This window comes from Bicyclus anynana, chromosome 20 (assembly GCF_947172395.1).
Source record: "Bicyclus anynana chromosome 20, ilBicAnyn1.1, whole genome shotgun sequence".
Lineage (NCBI taxonomy): Eukaryota > Metazoa > Arthropoda > Insecta > Lepidoptera > Nymphalidae > Bicyclus > Bicyclus anynana.
The window spans coordinates 11,336,923-11,349,023 of NC_069102.1; the positions used below are offsets into that span (position 1 = coordinate 11,336,923).

Sequence of the window (12,101 nt, forward strand, 5' to 3'; positions counted from 1 at the left end):
TTGAAATATGTAAATGATTTTTAATTTCGAGTTGTAACCTGAATTGCACAAAGAGTATTCCAAGAGTGTAGTGAATACGCTAGTCAAAATTCTTGTGCACACCACTGGTAGTCTGTGGCCACAGTCGGTGGACTGGTTAGGTAATTATTGCTATAGAAAAAAATATTGGAGTCAATATGCACAGACAAACACTCGTATTACTTTATACTGATGATACTCGTTATCTTATTAGCGGCCTGTAACCCCTGACACAGCCGACGAAATATGCCTACGTCTAATCAAATGAGAGCAATTGTAGTGAATCATCACTGGACGCAGCATCAGTGTACGCGGGCCGTTCTTTTAGTGCACACGAATTCCCCAGGAATTTGTTAATTAAAAAAAAAAATAGGTCATCTCTCATTCGTTTAAAAGTGATTATTCATATTATCACTGTTGTTTTTAACAGAGTTGTGCTATCGGACGTGATGTAAGTCGAATGGCGTAAGCGCCGATCCATAACAGTGATCCAGAAATATACTTTTATTCGGTCGGCCTTGATTCGTATGCTCCCTGATCCCTATACACTTAATAGTGTGGTGATTTTAGAATGCATTCGTTAACGCGTTTGTCGTTGGTTGCAAGTGTTTCCTGACTCCCTGAGTCATGGTGCCGGTGATATAGTGAATAGTGCACAGTGGAATGCGTTCGATCAACATGAGCGAAGGTGGCCAGGTATTGTGTATTGTGGAATTAGCTTTAATACACTTCTTGTCAGAAAAATCGAAACAAGCAAGTTTATGTTTTGAAAGGATTATCAGAAAATGTATGGTTGGAATATAAGTCGTTTAATAGTGAATACTTAATAGGTTATCTAATCCTAATGTTAATGTTCTAAAATAAATAAACCATAAAACTATGTTATACTATGTTAGTGTAAGTAGCTACTCGTATATTTCGAATCAAATATTTACTCTACGTGTAAATTACAAAATAAGAAAACGTTCAACGAAATTTAAATGGTACCTATAGAAGAAGCGGAATACAAAAGGCGACTTTATCGATACGAATAGCGATCTCTTAGGCCTAGTTCGGACAACTTTAGTATTTTAGTCGAGTAATTCGTCAAGTCAATTTTTGGGCGGTAAATCATAAAATTGTTCGTACTTGACTAAAATACTAAAGTAGCCTGTACGGCCTATTAGAGAAAAAATCTTTAGGATTAACTCAATATGAGAACGTAAAAATGTGTTTTATACACGATTTACGACGTTTATATTTTTACATTTTCATATAAAGTAATTTAAATAAATCCGACTATCCATGTACTTTATCATGGATAGTCGGATTTATTTAATTTACTTTGTATGAAAACGTAAAAATACGTTTTTAGTTAAAAATTTAGTTATACAGTTAAGGTGTCAACACCTTGATGTTATGGGAAATACTCCCAGCACCCTGTTTACTATTCTATACGACGCAATAATCCTAGCATTCCTAGCCGATAGTAGCCAAGGTTTTAACCAACCGGCAAGTATTGCTATCGTTACTGTCAATCTCAGAGTCCCTAGACCCTGAAGTCTCGACCGCCACGCTGTCAAGCTCATGTTACACGCAGTCTGTTGTGTTTACATAGATAATGGAACTTTGTTGGTGTACCTATTCTGTTTGCTGGACATTAGCCAAAGAAACGAACACTGATACATACTCGTATTCCGTTTATAGGTTTATGGCCAGTTTTTGGAAATGCCTCATTATTCAGAGCCAAATGAAAAGTTGAAAGTGTTTCATTACAATATGTATTTAGTCAGCTGTTTCACTAGTCGACCCCCGCGATTTCAAAGTTAACCTCTTTAGAAAATTTCTAGCCGACGCCCCGCGGTTTCACCCTCGTAGCTCCCGTTCTCGTGAGAATATGGGGATAAAATATAGCATAAGACGCTCACAACTAACGTGACTTTCTATTGGTGAAAGAAATTTTAAAATCGGTTCAGTAGATCCGGATATTACCCCTTGCAAAACACAAACTTTATCTCTTAGTACTTTACCTAGTATTCCCCCTTCGTCGACGTCCTTCCTCAGCCGCTGGATGCTTGCGGCTCGAGACCGTGGTGTTTGGATGTCCATGCAAGAGGCCTATGTCCAGCAGTGAACCTTCATCGGCTGTTTGATGATAACGCCCTTTAGGGCCATGAAAAATAGAAGAAACTATATATCATTCTCTTCATCACATCGGCCGATGGATGGATCCACTGCAGGACCTAGGCCAAACTATCGACTCCCTGTGTCTCGCTTGACATCCTTCTAGGGGGGTCGTCATTTCGATACCTTGGGACCACAACCACTCCCAACATCTATTTACTCTTCGAATTACTACTTTACTATTTAGCTAGTCCGTTTTATTCCGCCATTTTAAATTTGACTTGTCATTAAAATAAATCAATCATTATCATCTCATATTCGACTCACTGCTGAGCTCGAGTCTCCTCTCAGAATGAGAGGGGTAAGGTCAATACGCCCACATACAGGTTTCCTCACCGTTTAAGACGTGATATTTAATTTCTTAAAAAATAGATAATCATAATAAAATATGTAAACAGTTAAAAATTTAAAAAATTTACGATTATTATTTAATTACACATTTTGCGAAACACAAAACCACGTTTTGGGCATAATAAATTTTTATATTAGACTTTCTTTTAATTAACTGTATTCGTATTATGCAAATGGCTTGTAATTGCGAGTATATCTCCAGTTACGTGAATCTACTCGTAGATTATGCAGGGGCACGGCTCAAACGTCCATTAATTTTGAGCAGCTCGCATACGTACGGCGAACGTCTGGGGAAAGCTCCCCCATGTTTTGGACGACCCATTAAAACTTTGTTCATCATAACACCATGCATTGTTTCGTAGTAACGAAATTGTGAAGTGGTGATACATGTTTGGGTTTATGACTTACCTTACGCGCTATCAGAGAATGAATTAAAAAAAATAAAAATAGTTCATTTCAGTAACATTAATCGGTAACAAATAATTAAAGGCTAGAGTCTTCGTTTAAGAGTTGTGAACTCCTGTGACAGAAGGCCGTTAAACATTATCACCCTACCCTAGATAAAGATTTCGCCTCTAATGATCGATATATACCTATTATGTCGTGGCACGCGTCCAAGGCCTTAAGGGGAGAAAAGGTGGTCAATCTGAACCCCACGGCATCTGACCAAAGGGAGAGAGAGAGAGAAACCAATGGGTTTTCTTAATTAGTCTAGGTCTGGCCGGCCGTGGCTAGTTACCACCCTACCGCCAAAGACGTACCGCCAGCGATTTCATGTTCCGGTACGATATGAAGAAACTTAAAAAGGTTTTTTTATCCTACTCCTAACAGGTTAGTCCACTTCTAACAGGTTAGTCCACTTCTAACTTAGATTGGTTAGGTGAGATCAGGTGAGATTGGATAGTCAAGGACTATCTTGTATAAAATAAAAAAATTGACTCTTATAACGATTACTACCTGGTTTTAATGATAATGAACGATGGCTTAACGGGGGTGTAACATGACCATCGCCAACTCCGAGATGAAAATACTAAGGTACTGTGAATATCTTGAATTGACAGAAAACCAAGTTGTACCAACTAAGACAAAAGCTACATCCAATTGATAACCTCCTTATTTTTAGAAAATTACTTTTTACTTGTTACAGTAAAAGTAATTTCTCTAGTCCGTGAATTCGGTAGAATAATTAATTAATTAATTAGCGCTAACGATACATTATGCACTCGTGGAGAGGTTTCGTAAAATCCAGGCCACTTCAGTTAGCGCGGATAGAATTGCTTTCCTCTGAATCATCAATAGTGCATCTTTTATTGACTTACATTTTTGGTTGTGAGTGTGATTCCATTCTTGCATCTACGAAATTATGGGGCCTCAGAAGTTGAAAAAGAAACAGAAAGATTGCATTCCCTGTTAATTATAGATAAAGATATAAAATATATTTAGAGTAATAGAGGATGTGACATAAACCCGTATTTTTTTTTTATTATTATTTACAAGTTGATTACAATCTCACGTGATGGTAAGTGATGATGCAATCTAAGATGAAAACAGGCTAATTTTTAGGAGGAGGATGAAAACCCACACGCCTTTCGGTTTCTACACGACATCGTACCGGAACGCTGAATCGCTTGGCGTTACGTCTTTGTCGGTAGGGTGGTAACTAGCCATGGCCAAAGCTTCCCACCAGCCAGACCTGGACTAATTAAGAAAACCTCAATCGGCCCAGCTGGGGATCGAACCCAGGACCTCCGTCTTGTAAATCCACCGCGCATACCACTGCGCCACGGAAGCCGTCAAAATTCGTGATCGTAAGTTGACGAAATGACCCACCCGATTTTAAGTAGAAATTAAAATGCATCGTTTACTAAGAAAACGCATTAGCGTGTACCCCCACACCCGTTTTGTGCCAAAGGTGTTAAGCCTCAAGGGTCAGTAATTACACCGGCAACCCTTCAAACTGAAACAGTAATGCTGTTTGATGCCATAAAGGTGTGGCGGTATTACTTACCCCACCAGTCACCTTACACATCATCCGAGAGCCTACGATAGGGGGACACCGCATTTCATGAAGGCAGATCAATCTCAAAGTCTCTCAATTCGTCAAAGTATTAATAGCTAGCGGACGCCCCGCGGTTTCACCCCCTTAGTTCCCGTTCCCGTATAAATACAGGGATAAAATATAGCCTACTAACGGACACCCGCTTCTTCGTTCGCGTGGAATTCAGTTATTCAATTTTTTTTTTGCTCAATATATCATTTATTTATTTATTTCACAAATCCCGCAGGAACCATGGTTTTAACCGGGATGAATGCCTATGTGTTAATCCAGAGTAAAGATATTTCCATTCCAAATTTTAGCCAAATCGCTTCAGTAGCAGCGGCGTTAATGAGCAACAAACATCCAAATAAACATCCATACAAACTTTGCAGGTCAACTTTGCAATTGCACGTTGTAGAGTCAACGTCTCCTGAGGATGCTCCGGTTTCGGAGTGAAACGTACGTAGAGAGTATTTTGTCGGACCTGGGTGACTTTGTCGCATGGGTTCGTCGACTTTTCGCGGATGATAGCAAAATAAATAAATCATTATATAATCATGATGAACTTCCGCAAAGTAACGCCTGCTTCTATCCAATTTATAATAATAGTTGGATGACACTCCAAATAATGTAACTTTCTAGTAGTAAAAGAATTTTCGAAATCGGTCCAGTAGATCCAGAAATTACAATATCACAAACCTCTTTATAATATTAGTGTAATTTTTTTGATTCTACAAGATATCAAGAAGAATCATTCGTCATAACCCTTAGCTTGTTGGTAACCCTTCCATAGATACTTGAGACATTTTTATTTTTTATCTTTAACGGTTCACTGACATTGGCGTATCTAGTATCTTGAATCATTTCCTAGGGTGGGCCTGACTCCCAATTCATTATAGATTTCCGTATCGGTAGCTCAGAATCCTAGGGTGGGCACGGTCCACCCGGCCCCTTCTATATACGCCTATGTTCACTGTAGATTGCAGTATACAGTCCTATAGATAATACTTTACGTGATGGAGTTCAACCCTGTGTCAGCAATAAAAATGAGACCTCACCTATTTGTAAAGAACACAAACCCGCGAATTATTCAAATGGATGCGGCTATTGTTTATTCAGCAGACACAGAAGCGATCCCCGGGCCGCGATATTTTATTCAAACTGTACATCAGAATTCAAAATTTAGGCGGTAAGTGATGTTGATCTATTTTACCGTCGTATCTATCTGTTCGGAAATACACACGAATATATTGGAGGTACGCTTACTTACGAAGCCGTGATAGCCCAGTGGATATGACCTCGGCCTCCGATTCCGGAGGGTGTGGGTTCGAATCCGGTTCGTGGCATGCACCTCCAACTTTTCAGTTGTGTGCATTTTAGGAAATTAAATATTACGTGTATCAAACGATGAAGGAAAACATCGTGAGGAAACCTGCATACCAGAGAATATTCTTAATTCTCTGCGTGTGTAGAGTCTGCCAATCCGCATTGGGCCAGCGTGGTGGACTATTGGCCTAATCCCTCTCATTCTGAGAGGAGACTCGAGCTCAGCAGTGAGCCGTATATGGGTTGATAACGACGACGACGCTTACTTGAAAGGAACAAAATATGGTTTTTTTATCTATTGAATAGAAGCGGGCGTTACTTTATGGAAGTTCGTTACGAATATAGAATAATTGATTTGTTTTGCAAATGTCTGCGAATATCGGCGCGGCAATATCATACAAATAAGACAGAAAAACCTCTACATAACGTTTTAGTTCTATACGGGAGAGGAGATGTTGACTTTTAAATGTTCTATTAGGATTGGTTTTCCATTCATTTTTGCCACATAACACTATATTCTAAGTGGGTGATATTGTCCTGGTGCCTACTAGCAAATAAAATGATACTGTAGCAGAATAACCAGTACCCTGATACCTAATCCGATCTGTGACTTATGCCACACATCGGATTAAGTATCAGGATACTAAAAAATACCTAGTAAAAGCTCGCATCTCAGCTACATACCTTATAAAATAAAGAGAGATGGTTTTCCAGGAATATTTACAACGGAATATTTCTTGAAGTCCACAGAACAGAAAACGCTAAAAGCTGAAGCTTTTGTGTAGACACTCGTAAATTAAAATTTCAGTAACTAAGTTATACTTATGTCAAACAGGTTGATTTGCCTTAATCCACCGAAAAATTCCTACTTTGAGAATAACCTACCGGAATTATATAATAGCTAGATATAATAAAGAAGCCTCAATAGCTCAACGTTAAGAGCGGCCGAACTCATCACCGACCACGAGGGGTGGTGGTTCAATCCTCACCCCGTTGGTCTATTGTCGTACCCACTCCTAGCACAGTCTTTCCCGACTAGTTGGAGCTCAGACCAATTATAGAAGGACCTGTATCGCACTCATAGTCACGAACAAAATTGTCTGTTATTTTCTAAAGAAAACGAGCTTAGATTTGGTATATATCTTATACTAAACTAGAAGTTTTTGCCCGTTTTTTACACAATTCAATTACATAAAAAGGTATTTTTACGGAGCTCTTTAACCGACGAACACGATTACAACTATTTAACATCGATTCTATAAAGACAGTTTTTATAATCGCATTAGATCGTTGATCATATACTTTGACAGAAAAGTAACGTTTAGCGAGGCAGGTCCATTGGTCTGAGAGTTGGAGGGAATGGGAGTATTGGCCATATTATAAAAAATGTGGCAAATATTCTTTAAAAAAAATAGTAAGTACGATCCAAGAACGAGGTCATGTCTTATTACAAACCGATGGTAGAGTCACTACATAATATATCACTTTAAAAGCTCTTTAATTGTTTAATAAACAAATTTATATTAAATTTACAAGAAACAATTTTACTTTGTTTTACAAAAATCCTTGTAAAATAAGCTTATTTGATTCAAACGGATTTATATTTGACCCGAAAGCTGCACGATGGCTATTAAAAAAAAGTTATATCAAGAACTCAAACACGCTGACCTATATTATTTTTAAGCCTAGTAAAATTATCACGGTTCAAATTCTAAAGTTTTTACAAACTTCTGAAAATTTAATTTAAATTTAAATGACTGAATTTCTTATTAACACGAAATCTAATTAGACAAGTCAAGTGACTTTTGACCTTGTTTTGATTTTTGAAACATCGAAATAAAGATACTGAGTTTACAGTTTATTATCTCTGTCTCTCTCTCTCTATTCCATGGTGAATTCCTCATTTGATTGGCCTGTAGTGATTGAATCTGGATGAGCGAAGTCGAAAGAAGAATCAAATTAAAGCCTTGTAAAAGCTTTCGCGGTAAAAAAAAGTCCATAGAACCTTTTCAAAAGAAAAGCATTTTCTGTGTAAAATATATTACAGAAAAAGTACATTTCTTACAATACGAAACCTTATCAATTTAACCAAGGAGAGTGACAGTGAGTCATGCGAAGAAAGATATCATTTAAAAGAAAAAAATCAAATATATATTGTTCTCGACCTAGGAGAGTGCGTCAGGCGTAGGAAGATAATTACATTTGAGGCCTTCTACAAGATCTCACGGTTCAAAATTCGATGCAATCGTCACAAATGTATATTTTAAAAAGAAAATGCATTTCCTACTGAGATGAAAACCTTATCGGTTCAACCTAGAAGAGTGAGTCATGCGCAGTAAGATAACAATGCTAGCCGAGCGTTATTTTACATTTTTGTATTCTGAGCTTTTATCGCTGTAAGAATCTAGTTTCTTTTTGTGGTAACAATACGCTCATTCAATTTCTACGGCGCACAGCGAATAAATTAGTTTTTTTTGTCCAATTTGAGCGATTGCTTTTTTATGTCTCTTAAGTAGACTATGTGTGCATTATTATATACAATGTACTTCGTACCATATAAAATTGGCGTAATGGCTGTTCTTCATCCATAATCACTAATTTCGGTTTTTGGGAGTATTTGGCTATTGGGTTCTATTTCATGTTTATTTTTCAATTTATTAGAGTAACAAAATAAATAAAAAAACATTTTAACATATCCTACTAATATTATAAACGCGAAAGTTTGTATGGATGTTGGTTACTCTTTAACGCCGTTACTACTGAACCAATTTGGCTGAAATTTAGGACGAAGATAGATAATACCCTAGATTAACACATAGGCTACTTTTCATCCGGGAAAAATCCATGATTCCGCGGGATTTATGAAAAACTGAATTTCTCGCGGACGAAGTCGCGAAAATGTGTATATAGGTACAACTTCTTTTCGGAAGACTACATTGTAATGTGTATTGGCATCGATTTCGCTTCATGCTCGTTGGAATACTTTATCATACCTACTGCAAAACAGATTTTATTCACTGTGCACCATATAGCTAGATAGCTCAAATCCATAATTAAACATTGCATTGTCTTTTTATTCAATATATAATAATGAAAAGAAGTACATTACAAGTATCATTGTCACTGTCATAAGAGGCTTTCGATTAGCTGTTGAATCACTAAAACAGAAGGCAGTTGTGACCGCGCGTTTTATGAAGAGGCTCTATAACCCTGACCCATTAGCAATAGGCTAGTTGACACTTTTTTTAAATGGTCTTAAATAGTTCATTATCGTTCTACTAGAATGAAATTTTTTTTTGAGACGTAATTACATGAAAATTTTAGTTTTTGAATATGTTTTTGACAATACGAGCCAAAACGCCTGTCGGTCATGATGGTCTATATTTCAACTGTTTCATGACGTCACTATAACAAATCCATTACAAATGGATCGTTGACAAAAGTTTAGTAGTAGACAAGTAACATTTGTGACGTCACAAAATGGACGACAGCGTTTTTGACGTATGGAAAATTAAAAAAAATACGTGATATTTAAATTAAGTTTTATAAGAAATTCTTAACTTTTATTGATTTATATCGATATATTTCGGACCCTTAATCCATGTACCATGCGAAATTAATATTGTTTATATTAAACTTGATATGAGTCAACTACCCTAGTGAGCATTTAACCGACTTCAAAAAGGAGGAGGTTCTCCATTCGGTCGTTTTTTTTTACGTATGTACACCGATTATAATGTATGTAATATGATATGTCTGTAAATTAAATATAAAATAAACATATCACATTCTACTTTTTAGACTGAAAGTTCATAAATTTAATAAACTAAAATGTTTTTTTTTATAAAAAGCTGTCTCTACCTACATAGTATTGCCACGCTCTGACCTGCGTGCCAATTCCATTCAGATCCGTCCAGGCGTAGATGCAGTTGAGAAACATCAAACAAAATAAAATATTATATTCCGCCGTTCCCGTTCGTAGTTTTTATTTTATTGGAAATACTTCGACCCATTTTCCGAAACGCCGCGCCTCGTATAATGAGCGTAATTCGAGCCTACAACAGTGAACTTTTGAAATCATTGACACGATTTGAAAATTAATTAGTCAGACGGTTGAGTATATTTTTAACCCCAATATAAAGGGTGTTGTTAAGAATGAAGTATTTTTAGCTATGTAATTACGGCAATGCAAAAGCAGTGTTGAATATTTTAAGAATACAATGTCCTGCCAACAAAGAGATGCATTTGAATATCTTTTGAAGAATATCGACAATGTTTTTTTTTCTTCCCCCGACAAATATTCCCCTTTCTCCTTCAAGAAAGCGAAAAGCTTATACTAGGAGGGTACTACAGTAGTCCAACAACGGACGGAGACAGATTTTTTTCATTTTTATTTTTTACAAGTTAGGCCTTGATTACAATCTCACCTGATGGTAAGTGATGATGCAATCTATGATAGAAACGGACTAACTTGTTAAAAGGAGAATGAAAATCCTCATCCCTTTCGTTTTCCACAGTGAGCCGAGACTCCTGTCAAAATAACACAAATTCATCTTTACTTTATCGTAACTATATGACGTCATCTTTCATCTTGTTTACACTAATTTGTATTTTTGTATGTGACAAATAAACTCAAAAACTACTGGAACGATTTAAAAAATTCTTTCACTCACTCTCAGTAACAGAGGCTTTAGTTTATCCCGTATCTATAACTACGCGGGTGAAACTGCGGAAGTCCTTATAGATTGAATAAGCAGACGCCCGCGACTTTGTTCACAAATCCCGCGGGATCATGGATTTTTCTGGGATGAAAAGTAGCCTATGTGTCAATCCACAATAAAATCTATATCCATTCCAAATTTCAGCCTAATCGCTTCAGTATCTAGTAACGGAGTAACAAACGTCCATACATACAATTTTTTATAATATTAGTAGGATATTAATGTCCTCCCAATCATCCCCCGAAATTCTTACATTAATCTAGGTTTCTGTGCGATTTGCCACAAAGGCATTATTTACCACATAATCTGTATTACGGTCTCTTGATATTTTCGGCACTAAATTCTCATGATATCGTGTGTTCACTTGTCAAGAATATTTTGTGTTAAGGATATTCGCCCTCAAGGCCATTAGTTCAGCATAATCGGGTCGCCTGTATTATTAATAGCGCACAATTAAAGCGACATAAATCGTCGGCGCGACGCGGCACCGTCCGTCGGTCGACGCGTCAGCGCCACACCTAGCATCTGTTTTAGACACCAATCAACTAAGTGCTAGCCGGCTAGCGCAGCCCGTTTAGTGCAAGACCACACTGGATTGTGCAGTGCGACAAAAAGTTGCATTGTTGCGTGACTATTTGGAGTATAAAAAATATGCTGAGGAACTAACGACACGGTATCGGGCTTCTATAAAATACAGAAGCACATATTTTCCCTGCATGAAAAGTGCAGAAGTGATTAAATTTTATGATGCGTTAAGGAGTTCGGTCACACCTACCTACTTTCAAAATGAATTTTGTTGTCTCATTAAAACCGTTAGGTACGTCATTAGTATAAACTCTATGGCTAAAGACGATTTCTTTAATTAAACAATTGCAAATTTGGACAGATGTCAAAAATCAAAATTTTTCGTATGAACTTTTACATTTCCTTTTATAAATGTATAGATTATAATATGATACTCGTATCGATTATAATAACCCTGGAATTCATAGTCGTGAAGTGAACAATCCCCCACAAACCAATATTCAGTATTCACCCAGGGGCTGACTATTGAATCATCCTTCATTGCATTTCATAAACAAACTACTGGAGAGCCCCTAGGTGACTGGAGTTTCAAGCAAATGTTGTCTATGATTTTACATTAGATCTTTGAAAATTCTGTGACACAACCACAGAGAGACGTATTTTGTTAATTCTTTGACATTTTACAAAATAATTGAGTTTCTATTTTCTAATATTTTCATTTACTTTTTGTTTTTATTTATCATAGTAAAATTTAATTCGTTCAAGAGTACAATAGATCAATTTTATCAAAAAGTTTCTTTCTCACAAGAAGGAGTTGTTAGAAAAATATTGAAGATATGTAGACGAACATGATCATAATCAAAATTATCAGCCGATGGACGTCCACTGCTGGACATAGCCGTCTTGCATGGACTTTCAAACACAACGGTCTCGAGCCGCCAGCGTCCAGCGGCTCCCTG

The 12,101-nt window shown here is 36.9% G+C and overlaps 1 protein-coding gene across 2 annotated transcripts in view; it reads left to right on the top strand.

The window, feature by feature from the left end:
• The window catches only part of LOC112047142 (protein bicaudal D), a 32,802-nt gene that overhangs the window by 4,539 nt on the left and 16,162 nt on the right, over nucleotides 1-12,101 (top strand). Inside the window, exon 1 of one of the 2 annotated variants that reach the window (XM_052887619.1) lies at nucleotides 435-714. The exons of the other annotated variant lie outside the window; for it this stretch is intronic. Coding sequence (XP_052743579.1) covers nucleotides 682-714 — 33 coding nt within the window. The 5' untranslated portion in view covers nucleotides 435-681. Of the gene's footprint in view, nucleotides 1-434; nucleotides 715-12,101 lie in introns of those variants that run through there. 2 annotated transcript variants of the gene reach the window in all.